This window comes from Triturus cristatus, chromosome 12, assembly GCF_964204655.1.
Source record: "Triturus cristatus chromosome 12, aTriCri1.1, whole genome shotgun sequence".
In the NCBI taxonomy this organism is placed as follows: domain Eukaryota; kingdom Metazoa; phylum Chordata; class Amphibia; order Caudata; family Salamandridae; genus Triturus; species Triturus cristatus.
This window is the reverse complement of record NC_140595.1, coordinates 575,227,254-575,253,577: the sequence shown is the minus strand read 5'-3', so window position 1 is coordinate 575,253,577 and position 26,324 is coordinate 575,227,254. Positions and strand designations below refer to the sequence as shown.

Below are 26,324 nucleotides of genomic sequence, written 5' to 3'. Positions count from 1 at the left end.
CCAAATTGGAGAAAGAGTTGTACACTAAAGTGGAGACTTTTACTATTCCTACTCCAATCTAAACCTATTTAGCGAAGGTGTTGGGGACTAAAGGGGTGACATTTGCTATTCCCACTTCAATCTATACCAATTTGTTGAAGGTGTTGGACACCAAATGGGTGGAATTTATTATTCCCACTCCAATCTAAACCAATTTGGGGAAGGTGTTGGGCACTAAGAGGTGACATTTACTATTTGCACTACAATCTAAAACATTTTCTAGAATGTGCTGGCCACTAAAGATTTTAAATATACTATCAGTACTCCATACTCAACCATATTTGTTATCTTTATCATAAAATAAAAATAAGTTAACATTAACATATAAAACAATATGTTTATCACTACTAATAAATAATATATTTATGTTTAAAATATTTATATTGCTAATTAGTAATATTCCTAGCCTTTGAAACATATTAAAAATCAAAAAGTTAATACAAACATATGAAATATATTTTCAATATAAATATTACAAATATTTATTTTTTAATTAAAATTAAAACATTTTAGAAAATAGTTTCCCAACAACTGATCTGATTTCAATAATAAACATATTAAAAATGTAATTATTAAAACGTTGTCTTATACATTTTCCATACATCTATTTAATCTATTTTCATAATTTAATTTGAAAACAATTCAAAATCTTTTAAAATAAAATATAATAATAAACAATTGTTCCAGTAATCTATTTACAATGACATTATTATAATATCTAACATTTGAAAAAGCCTCAAAAATATTTTCAAAATGATAAAAAATGGGAAGAAAATGTATGAATGCATTTTTGTGAAATAGGTTTACAAATATGTTATAATAAATTTAGTTTTAATATGTTGTGCATTTTAACAACATTTCTATACTATGAATAATTATTTTAAAATTTGGTAATCTAGCCCTGCATCCTCTAATGGCAGCATAACATCTTTTTTCAGAATTGAGGCCAGCCAAGCAAAGCTTTCTCATTCAAGGTCCCAGTTTTGAGTCAACATACCTGAAATGAATGAAGGCAGAATTAATGTCCCTAAATACATTGAATATACTGCCATATTGTATATGCAGTAGAAGGAATAAATATAATTATTATCTCTAAACAACCAATGTTGAAAGTTGACTAATCTATCTGCAGTTCACTGATATATCTGCAGTGGGTTTGCAATAGTACCTACATATTTCTTGAGTTAAGGTGGTGCATTTACCGTATGTACCAACTTTACTATACTTTGGTAAATATTCGGTGTGTGATGTGGAGGATGTGTGTGGGCTGCTGTATGATGTTGGTTGTGTGAATGCATTATGGTGGTTTTGTTGACATACAATGATGTTGGTTGAGTTGCAGGATTGCTCATTTCTGATGTTGATTGTGTTGACATATGGTGGGTGTGTCAATGTATGATAATGGATGCGCCTACTCCTGATCATGGTTGCCTACTCCTGATCATGGTTGTGTGGAAACATGATGGTAGTTATACTGACATATGATATTGGTTGTATGGTATTGGTTAAATGATGATGAGTAAGAAATTTGACATATGACTGGTGTGTGGATGTATGGTGGTGGACCTGTTCCCATATGATAGTGGGTATGTTGGTGTGTGATGTTTGCTGTTTTAAAGTATGATGGAGGTTATATAAATGTATGTGGTTGTGGCTTTAAGGGTGTTGGTGGTGTTAATGGTGGTTGTGGTGATCTTAGTAACAGCAGTAGTGATGGCACTGGTAGTTGTGGTAATTGGTGGTTATGGAAATGTTGGTGATAACATTAGTGTTGGTAATGGTTATAATGCTGGTTGTCATGGTAATGGTGGTAGTGGTGTTAGTTGAGGTCATAGTGATAGTGGTGGTAGTTCCGTAAGGGTAATATGATGGTTTTGGTTGTAATGTCAATGGTTGTGATAACCATGCTTGTGAGAACCTGGATTATTATATGGGGTGGGTGACTACGCACCTCAAGGAATAATCTTAAACCATGTCAGGGGGAACCACTAAAGTTACTAACTAAACATGAGCTCAATCCCCTGATAGCAAGGGCACTGAACTGACAGGATTACCTCAGAGGCGATGTTTAAAGTATATAAGCAGTACCAAACCAGTACTAAGGTTAAAATGCAACACAATATAAATTCCAAAACAAATTTGTAAACTAGAGTAAAATCTAATTAACACAATGACACCAAAATAACAAACATCTAATAAGGGGAACCAGATATATTATTTTTAACATTTGTGATTAGGAATAGCACCAAGAAGCATAAAGGGACAGATTTTGATGTCAGGCGGACTTGCGTCCACCCAACACCGACTCGGTCCTGGGACCGACCGTTCTCCTGTCTGCGGTCCCGACCACCTCATTAAGATGCAACCGATCACTGTTAGGTCGCATTCCTGCATTTACCTATGGGCGCATGCATTATGGCCATAAACCAGCCGTCATACATGCTCCCATAGGGAAATGGGAGGTGCAGTTTATCCCTGCACCCCTTGGCAGGCACCTTGGTACAGGAATCAACAGTGCCTCCTACTGGGAGCCCCCAAGCATGCTTTCCGACATGGTTTCCTTGTAAGGGTGGAAAGGCCCGCCCTTGCGTTTACTGGTCAGATTCCGACTGGCCGACGGACTCCTGGAGCCCATCGGAAGTCAGATGGAATGACCGGCCTGTTTACTTTCCGACCGCCTAGATCAACTAGACAGTCAAAAGTAATCCGAGTGGCCCATTACGACGCAGCCCTGAAGGCTCTGAGCCTATGGGTTGCATCGTAATTGACCCAATAGTTCCACTGATAGTCAATGACTGCAGTAGAACGGAACCTAAGAGCAATTTCCTGCTGACTGCGATAGAACACATGGCAGTTAGACCAACCAGGTTCATTTTGGTCAAAAGATTTTACCTTTTGACTTTCAACCTTAGGTCCCAATCCACTCCAGAAGCAGACTTCTAAATCCCACCTAGGACCTCAGGGGAGCCATTTAGAAATTCAAATAGTGTCACTGGTCATTTGGGAAGTTGCCAGAAAAATCCTCTTTAAGCGTGATGTGTCCATATAGCTTTAACAAGAGGGCAGCCTTACGGCCCTGTGAGTCCACCTCTTTGTCCTGGGTACAAGAGGGAACAGGTCCGGTCCTTCTGGGCTCATCTCAGGTCTCAGACAGCTGATTCAGACTCTTCTAATCTTCCCCATTTCTATAGTGTTCAGAGGAGTACTGGAGAGGCCACATATAAGCCTGGCAAAAACTTGTGGGTGGTGAGTAACTTCTGACTCCTCCTTAACTAATGAGGTGAAACTTCCCATGGGTTACCCTACCCACTTTTGCACCAGTTCCTGAGTGCCGGCGTCAAGCAATATCACAATGCCCCTCTGTCCCTTAGTCAATGATGGTGAAACCCTTCTCCCCTTGTGCAGAGCGAGCCTGTATGCCCACCGAAGGGAAATAAGTAACCCCTCCTCTGTTGCCAACCAATTCTGGAGGAAGCTATCCTCCCACTTGTAATGGTGCCTGCCTGACTGGGTGAGCAAAATAAGGAGCATGTCAAGGTGTCATCTGACATCTACCTGTGACAGTAGAGGCCCCTTTGAAGTAAATTATGTTCCTGAGCACTGCTTATATGGTCATTCTATCATACGAACAGAAGATACCTCCCCACATCCAGGCCTTTGTTTTCTCTCTGGGAGCAGGTTTCACACCTCATTCAGGGCTTGAACACTCAGAGAGCTGCAGCTAGAAGCTAATGCACATTAGTCTCCAGAGGCTTTAGGCAGGGAGAGGTAACTTTCTAAAAGTACCTTTTCCTTAAAAGGTATTAAAAGTCCCACTTCACTACTGAGTTACGTTTTTAATTAATATTACAAAGAGTTAAAAAATTACGTTTCTAGTGATTTCCTAGACAAAACTAGTCTTATTAAATTTCATAGAGTCTCTCACTGTTTTTCTATGGAACAACCAGCCTTGCTACAGTGAAAATTGTTTTAGGCACAAGTCACATAAGGACATGTTTAATATTAACTTTCTACATAGGAGATGTGCCCTGCCTCATGGATGATAAGGCATGCTTAGGGATGATTTATTAGTGTTTAAATGGAAGGTTTAGACCAGTCAAAAGGGTTAATTTTGACAGGTCGAACTGCAGTTTTTAAACTGCTCCAGTGAGGCTACATTGTAAGTCTTAAGCCAGGTTTGCACTGTCACTATAGGTGCTGTAGTTCACTAGTGGCATTTATCTTAAATTCTCTTATTACACTTTGTACCATATACTACAGACTTTTAGGTAAATGAAATGTACTAATTAGGAATATGTCAATTTGACCATGTTTAAATAGGGAGCACAGGCATTTACTACTAGTTAGCTGTGTAAAGTACACGTAGTTCTGAAAGTGAAAAATGTCGGGTGCCAACACAGAAATTGTAGATTTCCTACAGTGGTGGTGATAGCAATCTGGTGGTAATGTTGGTGCTAATGGAAGTGATGGTATTGTGTTGGTGGCGTTACTGCTAATGGTGGTGGTGAAATAATGGTGGTGGTAATAGTTGTGATAGTTGTGGTGGTAACTTTGGGAATGGTGATGTAATGTGGTAATTGTGGTTTAATGGTGATGCTTGTGACAGTAGGTTGTTATTGTAGTAGTATTGGCAGTAGTAGTGATGGAGATGATGATAGTAATGATGTTTTAGGTAATGGTGGTAGCGGTAATTGCTATGGTGTTGATATGGGTAGTGGTGGTCAAAGTGGCGGTAATAATGTAACGTTGTGTAATGACAATGGCGGTACTGTGCACGGTAATGGTGGTAGTAATAGTGATAGCTGAACAGTATCAATAATGATTATCTTGGTAATGGTGGTGGTGGTAACGGTGAGGTTGGGAATGGTGGTGGCATTGGTGGTGATAATGTTGATCATGATAGTTGAAATCATGGTGATAGTACTAATGTGAAGGGTGGTGGTGGTGAAATGGTGGTGATAATTATGGCGATGGCAGTGGTATGGGGCTGGTGGTAATAATGGTGGTGAAGGTACTATTAACGGTGGTGATATTAGTGGCAATATTGGTCATGGTAAAATAATGAGATTTATGGTAGTAATTGTTGTCATTGTTGTGGTAATAGTGGTGGTAGTAATGATGATAATGGTAGTGGTAATGATTGTGATGTTCGTAATAACACTGATGATGTTGATGTTTCGATTAATAGTAATGGTACTAATGGTGGTCGTAGCAATGGTGTTGACAGTAATGGTGGTGTAGTTCAACACATACCTAAGCAAGGCAAAAGGGTTGAAATGTCTAATGTTGCATCTCCGGGGGAAGGGGCGGAGGTTATGTTAAACTCCTGCCCCAGAACATTTTAATTCTCTCCTTAGTCTTCATGAACTTCTGGCCAAATATTCTTTTTCAATTGTTCCTCTGGATTGGTGGGATACCCCAATCTGCAGCCTCAAACTATTTAAAATCTGTCCATATGTTGGCGAACACGGAGAGAGGTTTTTAAAAAAAATATCTGGGGATATAATGAATAGCTTTAATGGGCATTAGATCCCCACCACTTGCTTTGACCAAGGGCAAAGAGGTTGTTTTTTTTAATTACCACCCTCTTGTTGCCCAAGGATGGGGTATTGTGTGCACTTATGCTCCCACCTTGTTCAAAGGCAAAAAGGGTTTGTCAACTTAACTAGTCCAAATTGTTGATGGGAAAAGGTAGTATGAGTTCCCATGACCCCTCACTTTGCTTTAGATTGGAGCTCATAAAAAAGTGCACACTAAAAGAGGTGATATGTAACCCACCCCTACACATTGTTTACACACATAGAACAGTGACAGTTGGCAGCTGACCCACTCCTCCATGCTCTTCTTTCTGTGAATGAGCAAAACAGCTGCCACCCACCCTTGTGCCAAGTTGTGAACAGGGAGGAGGAATGAGACTACTCCTTTAAAGCATACCTAACTGCTGGACAAGAAGGGGGGGTTGAGTATGGAGCTCTTTGCACTTGGGCAATCCCTGCACATGAATATGTGGCATTTCCCTCCCTCGACGTTTAGCAAGTGGGCCACGCTTGTCCAGTGTAAGGAGTGTAGGACGATTCCACTCTCCCTCTTTAGCATCGTGAGACTTTAATGGGGGTAATATTCCCCATCATCTTATTCCCCATCATCACTGTTGAGTACAGTGAGGGAAGGTTCTTTACAAAACAAAACACATTCCTGGGCATATCAAGGAGAGATGCAATTCCCTCAACACCCTTAGGCAACACCAGGACGTTTCCTTGGAAAGCCATCTACACTTGAGCGATGCAGAAGGAAGTTCCTTCACGCTTGCTCTTGGGCAAGGCAAGGAGGGTTATATATACCTGCCAACTTACTCTACCTGCCTGTTTTTCACCCAATCCTTTTCTTAGTCTGGTCAGGCAGGTCAGAGACAGATATGCACAGTTGGCTCCAATAAATCAAAGAAGGTGAAAGGCAACTCACCATATGTATTACTTTCTGAATTCTTGGATTGAGTAACAAGAAATACCTAACTGAGAAGAAGCAGAGAGGACAGACAAGAAGACCTTGACCACATGAGCAAAAGTCACTGGCTGGCCATGAAGTAAATCAGAGAGAAAATTTCAATGCATGTATGATAAATGAATATTAAATGCATAACCTGTTAAAACAAGTTTCAGTATATTATGAACTGAATTATTAAAACCATATACCATGTAAACAGAAGAATGAACATGAGTTTGGAGAAGGAGAAGACCATATTATGGAAGATCTATAACCAAAAGCAGCGGTAATGTAGAAGTGATAGAACAAATGTCTGAATAAGAGTTTTTAATAGAAAAGGGAGAACAAATTATTGGTGTAATATAGTAAAAGTCACAAAGATGACTCGGACAGGGAAAGTATAGTACTTTGGCTTTTGAGGGGCTTAAATAGAGAAAATTAAAAGCCACCCAAGATTCAATAGAAGGGAACCAATCTGAGTGGCCAATATCATTAGAAACACTTGGGCCTCAATGTGGGTTCAATAGTCTTACCAACATATACCGCCGTGGTGGGGGTCCTAAGAAATATATGACATTAGAATGCAAACAATTACAATGCAAGCGTTTATAAGGCAGTTTTTACATTGCAGTTACCATTACATCACGTTTTAATAACGCATGCCATTACAACGCATTTTTAAAGACTACAATTACAACGCATTCCATTACAATGCATGATTTTCAGCGCATACCATTACAAAGCATAATGCTTTTAGTGCAACAGTAGGGAAAGTGTTGGATAGTGTAGGGGTATAAATTACTCTTCCCAACCACCCCAAAACCCATACCAACCCTAAAACCTAAAAATCTCCATTACTTACCTTATAATGCGTTGAAGTGGCATGTGTTGTAATGGTATTCGTTGTAATAGGATGATTTGTAGTGACATGCATTGTAATAGCATGCGTTGTACTGGCATGCGATGTAAAGGCAGTTGCGTTGTAACAGTTACGCTATAAAAGCAGTGCAATGTAATGACTGCGTTGTAATGGATGTTTCCTGGTTCTAAGTATTACAATGTCACTACTGGGCCAGTGGCTGTGTTTCTGATGGTGGGGAATATTATTTCATATGTGTCGATGCAGGTGTGTATATTTTGACTGTACAAGTGTTAAATGTACACATATGCAAGACACATAAAAAAATACCTTTTACCAGTACTTTCCCATTGCTGAAATCCGGACCATATGTGCTTAGTCCGGCCAATGGGTAAATGCTGCAAAATGAACTTACCTGGATTTCGGCGCCAACAGGTTCATTTTGTTTGGGGTCAAGATGCTCCTGTGAAGGGAAGGCCTGGAGGAAGGGACCCACGCGGGAGATGGGAGGGATAAAAACGAAATGGGTTAATATGCACCCCAATTCTTTCAATTTTGCCGACGCGAAGCAGGCGTTCTTCACGCCACGGTTGGCTCGATGAAAAGCCAACTCGTAATTCAGACGGCAGTGAATTTGTCTGTACTGCCCTCTGGCAGCTGCTTTCCCCATGCCGCCGTTAAGGAGGTTAGTGAATGGCTGACGATGGTGGCAGTGCTCCGGTGTTCATTTGTTCTCGAAACCATCAACATTGTAATATGGCATGATGACCGCCAACTAGGTGGAGGGGTTTCTGATGGCATTTTGATAGCAGTTCCCTTCCTGCTAAACTCATAATCAGACCCTTAATATCGGGAAAGAAAAAATAAACTGAGCTATCATCTGCAAAACAATGCACATGGAAAAAACATGAAGAGATGACAGAAAACATTGGAATAGTATTAAACAGTTCTAGACCAGGAATTGTGTGGTGCAAGAATATCATCTGATCAAAATATGGTTCCCTAAATATTGTTTCCTCATTTTATATATATCACAATATCAGAAAATCTACGCCCAATAGAGCAGTATTTTTGCGAACAATATTTAGGCCAACAATATTTTTGTTATCAATATCTAGTATGCACCCACAACTACAGACCCCAAACATACACTGGACAAATGAAAAACGCTTTTTTTAAATTCACACTGATCTATAATGAGAACAATTTGAAAAAGAAATTCATTATTGTGTCAGTCAGATCTTTGAACCGAGTTTTAATGTAACTATTTATCTGTATTATGTCCAATAGCGTGTGTTTGCGTGTCTGTGTGTAATTTGAGGATGAAACTTTTAAATGCTAAAATGGCAGATGAATGTTCTGATTTTTGTTCTGCTCTTCATGTGCAGTCCAGTTCATTAGAAAATATCCAAAAACCATTACACTATTGTTCAAGCCCTGTGATACATGGTCTATCGAAATTTAAACTAACGTGATATATGATTCTATAACGCTATTGTAAAGTTTTTTAAACTACAAGGTTTGTATGTGATTGTTTATATGGGTATATGTTGTAACTAATAATAGTAATAGTGCATAGGAAGAAGAGTGAATCAAATAGAGAAGGTGAAAAAATCAGAATACCTTCATAATACATTGTGAAATACCTTCAAGACTACATGCTCTTTAAATCACACCACATTATAACGAAACCTGTTAAAGGAACATCTTACAAGAATTACCTTTAGCATTGGTTTGTTTTAAAAAAGAAAGTTAACCATGTTTATTTTCATTGCAGATTTAAACTGTTAAATGATGACAACTCTTCTCATTACCTCCTATTTAACTGTGCAATGAGGTGGTTATCGCTAAGAACTGAGTTCCTTGTCAACCTTGTAACAATAACAGTAGCACTATTTGTGGTTCTCACTCCTCCTTCAACAGTCAGCACTTCGTCCAAAGGCTTGGCATTATCCTATACTGTGCAGGTAAATATATAGAAAATCCTCATATTAGGGAAAAAAACATTAAGAAGCTTTGTCTACTATTAGATGAAAACATCATCATTCCCTGTTGAATGTATACATCATTGACCAACGTAAGATTTAATTAACTTAACTTATGGGAGAGGAGGAGACTTTGACTCACAAGATAGAAAGTCGTAAGAATGGCATGAATTTGTATCCTCCTATCTGTGATATTGAATACAGTATTCTAATACAAATTGTTGAATATTTTATAAATACTAGTTTCCCCAAAATGCAAGAAAACAGATATTCTGATGTTGTGAAGCAGTTGTATGTATATTTTTTCATTGTTTTATATGTAAAAATATGGGTAAGGTGCTTTTTATGATAGGGATTATTTTGTGTTATATGAAGCTATTGCAACAAAATGGCCACTTTAAGCAAAGTAATGTAGCATTTTGTTTTTCAGTTTGTATAAATCTAGTAAATAAACTCATGCCCTTAGGAACAGAATATAATTTGCAAGTCCTTTCTTAATAAACTGTCCATATTTTAGTAGCCTGTTTGATTAGTATTGGGAGTAACAGTATCTTTCTACCTCATTATTTAGCAAGGGGCATATGACATAGTGACAAAGCATCAGTCTTAATTTTTAACATAGGGCAGGAGTGGATAATTGCACTCTACTGTAATTAGAATGACTGTCAAAATGTATCACCCTTTGCCAACCATTGCCAATTGATGGAGAGAAAAATGATGGGAGAGGGGTAAAGGTGGAGATTGGTCAACTGCAATGACGTCTTGTAATTGGTCCTTTAGACAATATGTGGCAGACATAAGCTGTAACCATGGTCGTTTGTTCTTCTTTTTATTTAGCAACTGTAGAAATGGTTTAGACAATAACTGTAAAGATAATTGATGGGGCTTAGTGGACCTGGCCCTCTCTGCATGGACACCCCCAAACCTTTTGCTTTTTTCCTCCACTTTTTGCTAAATGTGGTTTTGTTGGCTATAGGATTCTGTGCACTTTACCACTGCTGACCAGTGCTAAAGTGCTCTCTCTCCTAAACCATGGCTAGATTGGCTTATACCCAATTTGCATATTTAATTTACTAGTAAAACCCTTGTAGAGTAGTATTCTGTATATCCGGGGCCTGAAAAATTAAATGCTACCAGTGGGCCTGTGGCACTAATGTGGCGCCCACTCAATTAGTACCTTGAAACATGTCCCAGGCCTGCCACTGCAGCCTGAATGCAGCTTTAACCTGTCAGCTTGGCATGAAAACATCCCAGCCAAGCCTTATACTCCCCTTTTATTACATATGTTACTTCTAAGGTAAGCCTTAGGTAGCCCTTAGGGCAGGGTGCTGTGTAATTAAAAGGTTGGACATGTACAGCAACTACTGTGAGGCCTACCCCTCCTATACATTTCTTCTTACATTTAGTAAGCTGTAATCTCCAGTTGGGAGCAGGTAGCTATTTCAGGTTTGGTGTAATTGTAATGAAAACACCTATTTAATGGCAAAGTCGGGTCTTTGATTACAATTTCGAAAATGCCACTTTTAGAAAGTTAGAATTTTTCTGCCGTTAGCCTTTTTGTGCCTATAGCCTGTCTTGGGTCACATTGCTGGGTGTAACTGACAGACCTTGCAAATTCCTCCGAAACAGTCACACCATGGAGGGATTAGGTGTGCCTCAATGGACCATCTGCTAGCAGGATGGGAGGCACGGCTCAGCACAGCCCCACTTGCAACTGGAAAGGGTATGTTCTATCTTCATACAAAGGACCTAACACCTCCCTATTGTCACTGCAGCCAGCTTGAAGCCAAGGCAGGGGAGTCAGTAAATTCAATGCACTTCAAAGAATTTTTCTAGCAGCTTATCGCACCATTCAGAAGAAGGGCACAAGGGTATCAAAAGGGGATCTCAGACACCAACTCTTCAGTTCACTCCTGGACCTGCAAAAGCACTCTCAAAAGACTGCCTGCCGATGTGACCTGCTGTGAACTCAGCAAGACTGCTTTTCTGTACCTGGAAGGACTTCTTTGCTGCCTGGATCTGACCTTGAGCCCTTAGAGGCCAGCCCTTCTGTTGAGCCCTGCATCTTCACCTGCACCTAGGACTACCAGAGTGACTCCAACGGCTAGTTTGGTTACCTCCTGTTCAGAGCCACAGAAACTCAAAAGGCTCCCACCATCATGAACCTGCATCTGGACCCAGCCTGAGTGAATTCTGAAACCCCATGAGTTGTCCCACCAGTAATGGACCCTTGTTTGTGGCGCTAAATGTGCTCAGATGGCAATATTCCAAAATTGAGGACTTCAAAAAATTGCCACCAAAAACTGCTTGGAGAACCAGCAGGAGACTGGGACCAACCTGCTTGCCTATCAACCCGGGGTGCATTGTGAGTCCGATTGACTTTGCAGCTTCTCAAACTACATTCTTCTCCACAGCAGCAAATTCTTTTCAGTGGTTCTTTATCAAAGGGGTATATGGCATTGTGGATCTGTATTTGGCTACTTCCCTCTGCCTCATCCCACAGTCCAAAAGTAAAAAATGTCACTGCGGCTTCGACCCAAGGCTATCAGACGGCAATGCTCCCTCAATGAACACCTCTGGCTGCTTTGCTCCACTGAACTTTACCGTCTCAGACATTTTTTTCTCAGAATTTCTTCTGAGTCCGAAGCTAAACGCTGACCAGGGCTAATCCACTTCTTTTATCCAAACCACGCTCCATCTTGATCAGTCATACTTTTCGACTTTGACCTGGCCTCGCATGACTAGATGGCTGCGGTTGGTGCTTTGATCTTTTAGGTGGTAGATTTCACTAAAAGCTTTAAAATCCATCGCTCTGGTTCTCCTGAATAGATTTTTGTAATTATGGAGTCAAATAATTTATTAGAATTCCCACTATTCTTCTAAATTGGTTTGGTATTTTTCATGTGTTGTGTGTACACTTTATCACTGTTTGTGTGCTGCATAAATACATTACATATTGCCTCTAAGTTAACCCTTACTGCTTCTACCCGGGGTTAAGCACAGATGAATTTTGTGAATTTTTGTAATTCACCCTGCAAAGGATTGCGGCTGTTGCCTGACCAGGTCTCATACCCCAGTCAACCAACAACCCAATTCCTCACATGATCCTATCAAGGCATCTTGAATGATCCCATCTCATTGTTTGTATCGAAGAGTCAGCTTAGGGAGTTTTTGATGGTGTTGTATTTCAAAAAGTATAATTTATTTGTCACATAGCACATAAAATATCACTTACCTTTTGCTGTTTTCTAATCTACTCCTGCTCTACCATAAACCACTTTCCATTCAAATTTAAGTTCTGGAAGCAACTGATTTATGCACTCTATAATAACCTAGACATTTGAATCAGTTTGAGTTTAATTTATGTATTTGATTGCTGCATAAAATCTTATTATACAATACCGCAACAACAATTTGTGTTAACAATCAATGAAAAAAAGGCAAAATACATCATTAATATTACTAAAGGCACCCAACTAGATAATGCATAGTTTGTAGCAGGTCAATGTGGTAAATTAGAGGTAATTGTGCAACCATGGTATCAACAATGTTGATTGTTACATGCAGTGTCATTTGGTGCAGGGAAAATTGCCTATCTGATTTGCTGATAAATAGAGCCACATTAACTACTTGGCTTCCTGCAGCTCATACACCCAGGGAGTTCCCATATTGATTTATAAGACAATGTTTGTTAAGCCTGGCTGTACTTTCTTGATCCTAGGGGACACTATAGGCCTTATTACGATGTCTGGCGGACTTGTGTCCACCCGACACCAACTTGGATAAAGGTCTGACCGACCTCTGATCAGCGGTCTCAACCTCTGAAATATGATGTGACCGCACATGGTATGGTTGCAACTCCCTTTTCTGTATTGGAGCTTGTGCTGAGGTCAGAAAACTGGCCGCAGCACAAGCTCCCATTCAGAAAAGGGAGTTTGTGCTCATCCCTGAACAGGGACAGGTACCTCAAGGTGCCTGCTACATGGTGAAGGGATAAATAGGAGTGGACCCTAACCGGAGGCCGCAGGAAGAAGGGGGCCCTGCTCGGGGCCCCCAAATTCACTTTGTGACAGGCTTTCCATGTGGGAAAACTGAGCATCGTAATCCAGACAATTTAAAACACCGTTCATTTGGATTACATGCAAGTTCTGACTGGAAGACGGCTCCTTGAGCCTGTCGGGATCCAGTTGGAATGTCCGGGTGGTTTCAAAACAGACAGCCTCCATTGTAATAAGTAGAGGTGGGCAGAGTTTGCGGCACCGCAAAAAAGTTCTGACCGCACTATGTGGAGTTCTGCTTTTGGGTGGAATTCACCGGCATGCCCATTGGTGTTGTGTTGGGACTGTAGAGGGAGTCTGCACACTCCAAAATTGCGTGCGAACAGCACTACGCGGTCCTGAATTGTGCTCGCGTTCTAAGTCACACACGACTAGCATGGGCGCGGCTATCTTGTTTTTCTGCTCTCTTTTATGGTGCTGACCCTTAATTATAATCTCTTCTTAATCTTTGTGGTCCTCCTCCTTTATTACTCCTCTACCCCTAATTTTTATTTTTTACAATAGTGTGTATCCTTGTGTTTGTGTATTTTACGTTTTTGTCTACATTTTTGAAACTTTTTTGACTAGAGGAACATTATTATTTTTGTGTCATATTTATGCTGCTCCACCTTTTTTATTAGTCACATATATATTGCCGGATTGCAGTTGAAGCAGTGTGCATTGAAGAAGCCTCCGCTATTCCTTCATGACCTTGGAGACAATGCCTTAAATGCCTATTGCCTAATGCATATTCCTTTTTGCATCACTTTGCACTAGAAGGGCTGCCCCATAAAATTAATTAATATTCTACAAGACTGCTGTTTCAGGAACGGTGTTATTGTGTGGTATACAATGTTGGTTCATTTTATTCATAGTAAATCTCTCCACATTTTGAGGTGAGAGACTGGTCCTTCTCACTGTGACGACCATACCAGCTGCACTGAATATACGTTTAGAAGATACACTGGTGACAGGACAAGCCAGCTACTTTATTGCTAGCCTGCTGAGCTCTGGCCATTGGCGCATCTTCCCATACCAATACATCAATGAATTTTGATCCACATAGATCATCCAGATACTCCTGGAACGTCCTGTGGATGGTCATTGGTGCTGCTACTTGCTCTATCTGTTTTGCCATCACCTCTGCACTGGACTTGAGCCCTGCCAATTGAAACCAATATAATGCAGATGTTGGGTCCAGTCCTTCTTTTGCTGTTGTTGCCTGTTTTTTGGTTGATGCCTTGATGGTGTTGTTGGCTGCTATGAGACAAGATTGCCCTCTCTGGAAGTTGAAGGCAGCACCCCAGAACTGTGGGGTAGGACTCAAAGTTCCAGCCGTTCTTCTTCTAAGTCTCCAGCTTGCTCTAAAATCCACCACTTATATTTTAATATATCCCCCTTGGAAAAGGAAATGAAGGTGGGCGGAAGTGTTTTGTACCATGGATCAAGTATTGTGGCACATATGTACTCTTTAGACTGGATGATGTCATGTTGCAGCCTTATATTAGAAGCCAAGCGCAGGTCTAAGCTCTCAGCCAAGGCATTTGCTTCTGTGTTTTTATTCACACCTGCAGGAGAGTACATATTAGAGCCAACTACTTTAGATGAAGTCAAGTAAACTATAGATGGCCTTGCTAATGGAAAGGCACCTGTTTTTCCACCAAAATGTATAAGCCATTCAAGGAGTATCTAGCTCTTCAACTATTGGGAGCTTTATCAAAAGGGTTTTGAGGGGTTATCTACCACCCACTACTTTAGAGGTTACCATCTCCTTGATCGCAAACCAGGTAAGGGCCCCAGTGACACTAAATCATACAGGCTGTTGTCCTTGTTAAATTTAGATGATAAAATACTCACCCCAGTCCTAGCAAACAAACTGAATCTGTTGATGTCCAGCTTTGACCAGTCAGACTTAATTTCCGGCAGAGTTACATTCAACAACCTATGCATGTTATTTATCCCTGCTAGTGTTACATTCAACAACCTATACATGTTTTTGCTCTTGTACACCATATTCGCCATGAAATTCAGGTAGCCCTAATGCATCTTGATGCTGAAAAGGCATTTAATGCACTAAAATGGCCTTTCTTGCTGTCAGTCCTGTGTAGGATGGGGCATTGAAATTACTTAGTAAAGATGGTCTAACTCCTCCATACTGATCCTGTGCTTGAGGCCTCATCAATGACTACACTTCTTAGGCATTTTGAATAGGCAGGGGTGTCTCCTGTCCTCACTCCTTTTTGCTGTTGCTATAGAGCCACTTGTCTGCCTACACTGTGAACAACATATCCTTAGGGACATATCTTATGCCTTTATGTGCTGACAATACTTTATAATTCATCAAGAATACCAATGAAAACCTTACACCAATCATAAGGGATCCAATAAGATTTGGCTGCTTCTCTGACCTATGCAATAATTGGAGTAAGTCTGATGTGTTTCTCCTCAGTAACTCTACTAGAAAGCCCAACAGTGAGATCCCCTGGGTTGGCAGGACAGGTCTGTCTTCTACCTAGGCATCATTGTTAACAGGAACCACCAACAAATTCTTAGGTATAACTATGGACCAGTGGTGGCTAGCTTGGCTGCGCAGGTCGAGTGGTGGGTCTGGCTCCCTCTTTTCATGGCTGCCCCCATTGCTCCCTAGATTTCTGTTTCTCTTTAACAACATCCCAATCCCGCCTGAAGTGCACTTCATTAGCCGACTGCCTTTGGTTCTTACTCGGTTGAGGGAGTGGTTCTTGTGACTGTGCTGGGTGAGGCTAACTCAACCATATGATGGGATGGGCACTCAGTAACACAACTTGAAATACACTTTTTCGCTGTGCAATCCCCCTATGCTATATACTAGCTTAATCTGCAATGCAGGGCCCAACATTTGCCAGTTAAGAGGGACCAGGTTGACACAGGGTCGCTTAAAACCATTCACACTACCAGGCATCTAGGCCTGGCAGATTCATAGAAAACATTAAGTGCTTGTATTGAATGATATTGTCTATAGCTAAGATATGTTTCAGAGGTTTGATATACACCCCGAGTTGTCTACTTCTGATAACCCACTACTGCCTCGATTGATGGACAGACTGGTGAAACTCACTCTTGCTCAACTAGGTCTGTTGCACCTTGGTCTGCTCTTCCTAGACGGGTTGCAAGCATGTTCCTAAACGTGGTGTGACAGAACCTTAGATCTATTCACCTATTATGGGCTAAGATAAGCTGCCATGACTAGTTGGGATTCTAATTCCTCCGAACCTGAGAACTTTGCCGTGCTGATGCAAATGTTCCTGGCCCCCACTATGAGAGGCTGGGTCTCAAAACAATATACATTTTATTGGCAAATAGTTCCCCCTTCCAGACCACAGCCTTAGGAACTGAGTGTGATCCTATTACCTAAGATATGGTGGCACTGCTATAAGCGTCAATAAGTTACAGTCACAAATTCATACACTTCTACTTTCTGAACAGATTATACTACACACCCAAACTATTGCACTATATAGATCCTTCATGTTCCTGCAGTTGTTCTAGGTGTTTGACTGTCCCAGTGGATTTTTTTTATATCTAGCCTGGAGCTGCCCACCTGTTTGTGGCTTTCGGGCAGATGTGGTACAGGCTATTAACGACATAACCTCCACTAGTGTGGACTGCACAGCTTTGGTGTTATTGTTAGGATACACTGGGGACATCCTGTGTGCAGACAGGTGACTGTAATCTCTTTCAACATTACATGGAGAGTGGCCAGATCATGGGTGAGGGGTCTCACCCCAAGTTACTTAATTTCTTTTTATTGATATTCAATAATACCATGTCCAACAAACTTAGTCATGTCAGTTCACAGTATGCAATGAATGGCGGCTTTACCCTTAACAAGAAAAAGATTACATACACATTATGTCAGATCAACTAAACATCAATTATGTGATTTATTCAGAAGTGTCCTCTGTCCGGTCAGGTTCCGAAGCCAGACTGTCAGTATGTTCCGATAGATCAGCTGTGAAGGGTGCCCAAAAGTCTTTTGGCCTCGACCTGGTGGGCAACTCCTCTTCGTAGGTCTTTAAGGTGTCTCTGGAATACACCAGGTCTGTGACCCATTTCTTAATCGTCGGACTGATCTTACTATGCCAGTGTATTGACACTCTGCGCTTCGCCACGAGTAATGCTATAGCCAGCAGTTTCTTCTTCGCTGATGGAACCCCCAGAAGGAGACCCAGGATGCACACTTGTACAGAGCACTCTATTTCACACTGAGTGACCTCTCGCAGGATATTCATTACTTGCACCCAATAGTCCCACACCTTCCCACAACTCCACGCCAGGTGAACAAAGTTCGCTCCCTGTAACCCGCACCTACGGCATGCAGCATCTGCCCTCAGACCCTGGTGCCACAGCTTCTGGGGTGTGTGGTAGGCCTGATGCGGGTATTTTAGATGTATTATGCGTAAGTTGCCATTTGGTGTCAACATGTCTGTGAGGCCACAGCAGGCTGTCCAGTCCCCCTGGGATAGAGGTGCACCGAGTAACTGATTCCACCTCTCAAGGGCTCTTATGGTAGTCTGGGCGCATTCTGTCTGCATTGGGTGGTACAGTCGGGCTACCAAGTACTTTCTAGAGGGTTCCGCTATTATCATTTGTAGAGGGGTTAGAGCTGGGGGCTCCGCTGCGAAATTAGGAAACAGGACCTTAATGGCCGCTTTCAGTCTATGATAGTTAAATCTAAACAGTAGTGATTGATTAGTGATATAATGTAGTGCGGATGCTTCCACAAACTGCCCTTAGGCATATAAGCCACCCATTGTGCTTATACCCGCTTCTCGCAACATGGCAATATTGCCAGCGTCTTGTGTCGCTGATAACTCTGGGTGATTTGCAAGTGGTATGGCAGGGGCATATAGAGGCAGCTTATTAGCCCTGTTTCCCTGTTGTCTCCAAGCTTCAGCGGTGGCCTGTACAGGGTTTATTTCAGTGCGCGGGACGTCTTTCTGTTTGTATGGCAAGATGTGGTGTAGTGGTATGGGGTGAGCGTCTTCTTCCTCGACTGCCAGGTGGGGCAGGTATGGCGCCGCATGGTACCAATAACTGGCATAGTATGCCTGTGCTCATAAGTAATATAGTTTGAAGTTCGGGGCAGCAAACCCACCTTGATTGTAAAAAAGTGAGAGCGTGTCCCAGCTAATTCTCACCTGCTTTCCCGCCCACACCATTTTGTTACTGTGCGTTTGTAGTGTTCTAAAAAAATGGTTTGGTAGTGTGATCGGATGTTGGTGAATAGGTAGAGAAATTTGGGTAGCACAACCATTTTTATAATGGCTATCCGATCCGCCAGTGAAAATGGGAGTTTGGCCCACTTGTCCACCTGTCCCTCGAGTGTGTTGATTGCCCTCCCGTAATTCATTCTGATTGCTACCTCGGGGTCCCTTTGGATCCAGATTCCCAGATATTTGACTGGATCAGTCTGCCATTCTAAAGGATAGACTAATGCACAAGTTTGCATTCCCTCTATCAGGGGTACAATCGTGGATTTGTTCCAGTTAATCTGGAGCCCAGAAAATCCCCCGAATCGGATGTATTCTCTCAATAGTCTCGACAGGTTGTGCTGGGGTTCTCTCACATAGAGCACCATGTCGTCTGCGTATAAAGATATGCCTATTTGGCATTGGTGGAACCTGAGTGCCACATCTGCATATTTTTGACGGATTTTGCAAGCAAGCGCTTCCAGGGCTATAGTGAAGAGTAGTGGTGATAGCGGGCAGCCTTGTCGTGTGCCGCGTCTAATCCGAACCAGTTCAGATACCTGCCCATTCACCCTAATTCTAGCCACTGGGTTCGTATAAAGAAGCTTTATCCATGTGAGGAACATTATAGGGATACCCATCCTTTGCATTATAGCAAATAGATAGTCACATTCCACTGTGTCAAAGGCCGCGTCCAATAGGACGGCGGCAGCCTCCAGCCTTGGGTTTAAGAGATGTAGCAGTGCAAAAATGGTGCGAATATTATGTGAGGTTGAGCAGTTCGGGATGAATCCTGATTGGTCTGGAAGTACGATGGCCGGCATTAATTGCGTCAGTCTGGTGGCTATCACCATAGCCAGTATTTTGGCATCAGTGTTTATTAGAGACAGCAGACGATAGGAGTCCCATCTGTCTGGAGGTTTGTCCGGCGTAAGGAGCGTAATTATGAGCGCCTCCCTGAGTGTGGGGGGGGAGAATCTGCTGCTCATGCGCGTCTGCATACATAGCCAGGAGGTGTGGACTTAACAGGTCTGCATATTCCTTACAAAACTCGTTATAGAGTCCGTCTTGGCCAGCGGCTTTGCCATTTGGCAGGGATCTGATCGCTTCCTGGACCACTGGGACTGTCACTGGTTGAGTCAGGTATTCCCTATGGGCATCAGACAACCACACCAAAGCTATTTCCTCTAGATATGCTGTCAGTGCTTCTGTGTCTGTGGGGCCTGTCGATTTGTACATGTGATTGTAGGCTGTAAGAAAAGGGGAGGAGATACCAGCATTATCATAGTGAGTTTCTCCGCTGTCATCAGTAATTTGTATCACTGTATGTGTTGCACTGCGCTTTTGTATTTTCTGAGCCAGGGTATGTCCTCACCTGCCCCCCGCACCATAGGCCCGAACCGTCTGCCTCTTCGATATGTATTTAAGCTCATTGTCTGTGAATTTGTTGTAGAGAGTGAGTTGTTCCTTGATACGCCCATTGTGTGTTTTCATATTCGTTCTCTTACCATTTGATGGTCGCCTCTATATTCTGCAGTTTGGAGCGAATATCCTTCAGTATCCCTGCACTGGTACTAATGCATGTCCCTCGTATGGTGACTTTAAATGCCTCCCACACCACCCCTGGGCCCTCCACCAACCCCACATTCAGCTGGAAGTATTCCTCTATCACCCCCGTATGGTGTCACTGTAATTAGGGTCATATAAATTGTTGTGGTGTGTATGTGGGTATGTCTACTATTAGTAACACAGGTTTGTGGTCGGATAGTGTCCAGGGGAGATGCTGGATGTCCGCCTCCCATCCATGAACACGGGGGGTGACCAGCCAGTAGTCCAATCTGGACCAACTGCCGTGTACAGTAGAGGTATATGTGCCCTCTCTGGTGTCTAAATGCCGGAGCCTCCATTCGTCGACCAGGTCAAGCTCGTCCATGCATGTTCAAATCTCCCTAGTGGCTTGTTTGAGATATTTTGTCGCATTCCTTGACCTGTCCTGTTCTGCGTCGAGTGTGAGGTTACGGTCGCCCCCCATATAAGGTCAGTGTAGGACAGGTCCCTTAGCTGGTTGCGTATTTCCGTGTAGAAATTGGGTCATCTATATTTGGCCCGTATGTGTTGATCAGGCCCACGCATGTCCCACAGAGTGTGCCCGTTAAAATCACCCAACAACTTTGGTCATCTCGTAGTACTTGATCTAGGTGGAATTGTACTCATTTTTTAACTAGGTTGATAACCCCCATGAGTATGTTGAATAGGAGGAGGCCACTGCCAGTTCTGCCCAGTGCCTTGTCAGAATGGGTGGTGAGGTGTGTTTCCTGTAACATTGCTATCTCTATGTGATGTCTGTTGAGATAGGCCATTACCTGACGGGCTTTCCTAGGGTTGTTTAACGCCCGGACATTCCAGGTTAAACATCTTAGTGATCTATTACCAGTCTGTTCCGGCATCTTAATGTATTACTTGTAGGTGTAAATGATAGTAAAACAGCCGCTTCCGCAATACAGTTCCAACAGGACATGGTTACATAAAAGAAATAACAAAAACTTACAAGACTATCAGTCCCCCCCGCCCACTCCCACATCCCAACCATGCCGGAGAATGTCCCCAATACTTGAGAAACCTGAACTTCCCGATAAGTGCCTAATACATCCTCGGCAGAACTCACAACTTTGCGTACAGCAGTTAGGGGCTTACCCATCGACGGGGGTGCGCCTGAGTCCCATCATGCTCCCCTGTTGGTACCGGGGAGGGCCGTGAGATCTGCAGTCAGTATTGCACCAGTCCTGCTTTGTACCCCGGTAGGGATCATATCTGTCGTGTAGAGGAGTGATTTTTGCAGTTCCCATGGCAGCGGAAGGACCTCATGTTCTGCAACCCTGTGCTGCAATCCAGCAGTGGACAGCTTCAGTCGTCATCTTCGGATTGTGGACTCAGCAGGGACTTGGCGTAAGTCATGGCCGCTTTCGGAGTGGTGAAGATCTTGTCTTTGTGCATTATTTTAAGACGGGCCGGGTATAGCATGGCGTATTTTATGTTGGCCTTTTGCAAACAGGACTTTACTTGCTGATACTCCTGCCTGGCCGTCTGCACCGCCACTGTGAAATCTGGGAAGAATTTTAGTACGTTTCCTTGATGATTGATGGTACCCTTTTCTCTTGCCAGCCTTAGAATCAAATTGCGATCTCTATAATTTAGGAGCCTGGCCACAATCGGTCATGGTGGCGATCCCGGCAGAGGTCGTGGCGCAAGTGTCTGGTGCGCTCTCTCAACTATGAGCATGTTAGACAGTTCTGCTGCTCCATATATTTCCTCCAGTAGATTTTCAAACTTTTGTTTAATGAGCCCAGTGTTTGTCGACTCCAGCACTCCTGTAATGCGAACATTGTTCTGTCTGGAGCGCGCCTCGAGCTCCTCGTATCTGGCCTGGATGACAGCCATAAATTTCTCCATGTTGAGGCTTTTTCTCTGTAGTTCATGCACCGTGTCCTCCGTCGTGGATATGTGGGCTTCCACGTCTGTAATCCGATTCGCCTGCTGGTCCAGTTTTGTGGATAAGTGATTAATGCGGAGATTGATGTGGTCTATCTTCCCGTCTATGGTAGCCAGGCTTTGTTGTACTGCCGCCAGCGTGGCTGCAAGCACGTCCAGACTTGTGCCTTGGTCGTCCATGTTGGACGTGGCATCACTAGTGGGGCGGGTGACCTTTTTGATTTCAAAGGACAGCTTTGGTTGTGCCTTGTCCAGTTTCCCCATCAGGACTTGTTTGTGAGCAAGGCAGGGCCCCTAGGGGACCGGGCTTACATGAGAGTAGACCGGCCACTCCGCATCACAAATCTGTACACCACAGTGAGCCTGCGTCGTATTGTCCCTTTGTTGCTGTAGTCTTAAATGTTGTGGTGCGATCAGACAATACGCAATCCTCGCAGTCAGCGCGCCCCACCCTAGAGGCGCCCGGTCATCGGCGCCTTTATCATGCAGCGTGGGGTGTTTTTCTGTGTTCTCCCTCCCCCGCAACCATTTGACGATTTGATGGTCAAGGATGTGGGATTACAGACACTACCAGTTCCGGGGAAGGCTGCGTTTGCAGGGTCAGTCTCTGCGACTCGGTGGGCCCGCTGTAAGTGTGTTCTTATCAATTAGGCCGTCGGAGCGCTCCTTCCGCACTTCACTGTCAACGCGCCTCAGCTGCCATGCACCAGAAAGTCTTCGCACACTAGACAGGGCCGATATCAGCTCTTTGATGCAGGTACGGAATGTTCCTCTGCCACAGCCGCTCCCTCACCTTCCGCTTCACTAGGCCTCACCCGCACTGCCAGCCCAGGCTAGGCTATAGGCACCCGCCCTCAGGAGAGAGTCCATGTGTCCGCTCCACACAGAGGCTGTTTTCCCAGCCGTTCTCCCTCCGGCCGCTTCAGCGTCCCCCACGCGTCTGGGCCACAAGCAAACATCTAGTTACCCAGCATAGGCAACGGCCCGTTCATGTCAGCCGGGCAGTGCTACAGAGTCCGGGTGGCATGGCCCGCCACTCACCGGTGTGGTCTCCTACAGGATGCTGGGGCCTCGATCGCAGCAACCACGCCATTTGCCACTCACCGATCCACCGCAGCCTAGGGCTCGACTCAAGGCGGCAGCTGTAGTGCGTCAGTTGTCCGGCCAACACCGATCACCACAGGAGGAGACCACGCCGCTACCCCGCTGTGGTCTCAGCTGTTACAGGGCAGCCACCATTTCCTCAGTCTCCTCCGGGCCGATCCACTGTAATGCCTCTCAGCATCAGCTCAGGTGAGTCGTTTTAGCACCCTCCAATGCCCACAATGTTTACGAGGATATGCCACTCAATTTGTCGCTAATATTCTGGCATTAAAGTAGGATTATGATGCGTTGTTGGCTCAAGGCCGGCCGAGCTGCACTATAGTGCGGTCATCTTGCCGTGGGCTCCCTAGCGCCCGCCTCACCCCCAATTTAAATGGCTCAAAGATGCTATATTGTGTAATGAAAATGCTGAGAACAATGCTTTCCTAGAGCACCAGGCTGCATGTTCAAGAGATATTTGAGGCCCTTTTAAAAAGTATATGTTACATAAAAGAGAAATGCCTGAGGACCCTGCAGTTGGTGATGATGTTTAGTTAATTTTGTATGCTCCTCACAGTATTAGATGCATCTGTAATGATTGGAGGGATGCCAGTTATTTAAGATTTGTTTTTTAATCCTGTTAGTATTTCACTGATGTTTGTTACACATACAGTCTAATTTCATGATTCCTCAACCCACTGAGTGACTAACAAGTCTCTGTTTGCGAACTGAGCACATTCTTTTGCACTGCATGTCCAACATATAGGTGATCCCCCGTTCCTGGATTGGTGACATAATCATCACATTTTTGAAGATGCCATTCTAGTGATACAATGATGTTGGATGTAACCAAATTGCCTAAAGGATAGGTTGTCCGTAAAGATTCTAGGGTGTTTGATATTGGGTTTCAGTAGTATGTTTCTTGCAATCAGATTTGTGCAGATTTTAATTGATATTCGATTACCCTAGTAAATAACATTTTAAGGTCTAGGAAGGTTTTGTGTTCCTGATAATTAATGGTCTTCTTTGAACTTCTGGTTACTGCTTTGGCAGTGGAGGTGGCTTTGAAAGGACTTTAGCATGTGAAGAGAAGAGATCTGGACTATGAAAATATTGTCAAGTTCCACGTTGTCAAGTTTTGTCATTGTGGATTGTGTTCAGAGCGGCAATGTGCTCTCGAGATTCTGCTGCAAATTGGTCTTTCTTTTCAAGGAAGGTTACTACACCAAGCCATTGGTTCAATGATAAGGGAATTCTTGGCACTAGGGCAGGATCCACTTACTTATCCGTTAAGGAAAAAGGGACAACTTGTCTTGCAGGCAGGAAAGTATAATTTAACTTATAGACACCAGGATAAATTAATATCATATCATCAAACCTTATAATTTACTAAGTTATGTCAAATTTTATTACTGTATTGCAAACTTAAAGCACAGTCATTTAAAAGCACTTACTGTAATCATAACAAAGGATAGAACATTGGTATAGCTACACCAAAGTTGATGGAATAAATGTATTCATTAATGTATTGGGAAGTGGTAAAATTTACTCTTGCAATCATGCTTTATGTTTTAGACTTATGCTACAGATGTCATCACTCATGCCAATAAACATTGATGAAATACAGGTCATTTCTAAACTATTGTGCATGTGAATAAATGCTAATTACTAATACACTTCCATCTATGACTCAACTTTTGCTATCTCTCTTAGTTTGCTGGACTCCTGCAGATATGTGTTAGAATGGCAACAGAAACAGAATCGAGGTTTACATCCGTGGAACAAATCTTGGATTATATCTTGGTGGGTATTGTGACTTACTGAACAATTATGAAAATGTAATAGTCTGGTATTATCTCACATTTGAATTGTGCTGTGTTTTCTATGAAAAGCCTTTAAAAGAGTTGATATGTTAGCACAGAAAATGAGTTATTGCCACATATGAATAAAGAAGTTTCAAAGTCTGGTCGAAAATCAATCAATATATAAAGAATTTTAAAGTAGAAAATATGTGCATTCTGATGTTTACTGTGGATCCTCAGCACATACTTACGGCCTGATTACGGTCTTGCTAGGAAAGCCCTCCATACGACTCGGATCCGGAAGGCTTTCCAAGTGAGCCGTGCTCCAGGAGTCCGAACGAGCGAGTACGATGCTGCTGTATGCTTACGGACTCGATTTGTTCAGACTCCCATTGAACTCTATGGGAGCCCGTGTACAGACTTGTACACAGGGTCCCGTAGCAGTAAATGGGTGGGTGCGGAACAGCTTACACCCTGTGGTGGGCACCCCATGGTGCCCGCCACACTGTGCATGCCAGGATCAGAGGACCCATGGGCACACCCCTGTGACAGATTCGGAGGGCCCCGGTGAAAGAGGGCCTGCTACGACCCCCAAAAGTACGCTTCCGAAAGCCGCAAGCCTGCTGTTCAAATCATGCTTCATAGTCGCTCGGTCGGAATACTGCTCCATAGTGCGACATGATTCAGCTACGAACGAGACATACGGACAGGTTTGTGTCCCAGAAACGATTTGGTCGGTGCGTACCCGATCTTCGTATCGTACTTGGTCATTCGAACCTGTGTACGATTCAGTCGTAAACAAGGGCTACAAATTGGATCTGGGAAAGCCATATCTGATTCGGAGGTCTTCCAAATGACACCAGAATCTGGTCCTTAATCTTTGGAATATCCCTCACCACAGATTGAGATCTGAGAAATCTTTTAACATTCTGTGACAGCTTTTTGCCTGTGGTATTGCATTGTGGTCTTGTAATTCTATTCGACTTAGTTACATGAAGCACATAAATGGACACTTTCAGCTCACATACTTTTTCAGCCCTGCAAGTGTCAGAAGGCCTGGGGGCTGCCAGGAAAGACTGCTAAAGAATTTGTAGGGGGTACACAGCATACATCAGAGCCTATGTTACAAAATAAATTAAACTTTATTCTAAACTAAAGGATGCAATTCCCCCATCATATTAGATCAGCCAGAGATGCATTATGAATGTGAACTAGATAGCTAAGCTTTCCAAAGTGTGTTTAACTACTGATCTTTCTGACAAACTTTGGCCCTGGTATTAAAGGATACAATGCTTTACAAAAGTTTGAAGCAAAGA

The 26,324-nt window shown here is 42.9% G+C and overlaps 1 protein-coding gene across 3 annotated transcripts in view; it reads left to right on the top strand.

Moving 5' to 3' along the window:
* Window positions 1-26,324, top strand: part of ABCC12 (ATP binding cassette subfamily C member 12) — a 907,115-nt gene that overhangs the window by 667,622 nt on the left and 213,169 nt on the right. For all 3 annotated transcript variants that reach the window (XM_085640128.1, XM_085640130.1, XM_085640129.1), the window contains 2 exons: window positions 9,159-9,348; window positions 24,920-25,009. In XM_085640128.1, the coding sequence (XP_085496254.1) occupies window positions 9,159-9,348; window positions 24,920-25,009 (280 nt within the window). The remainder of the gene's footprint in view (window positions 1-9,158; window positions 9,349-24,919; window positions 25,010-26,324) is intronic.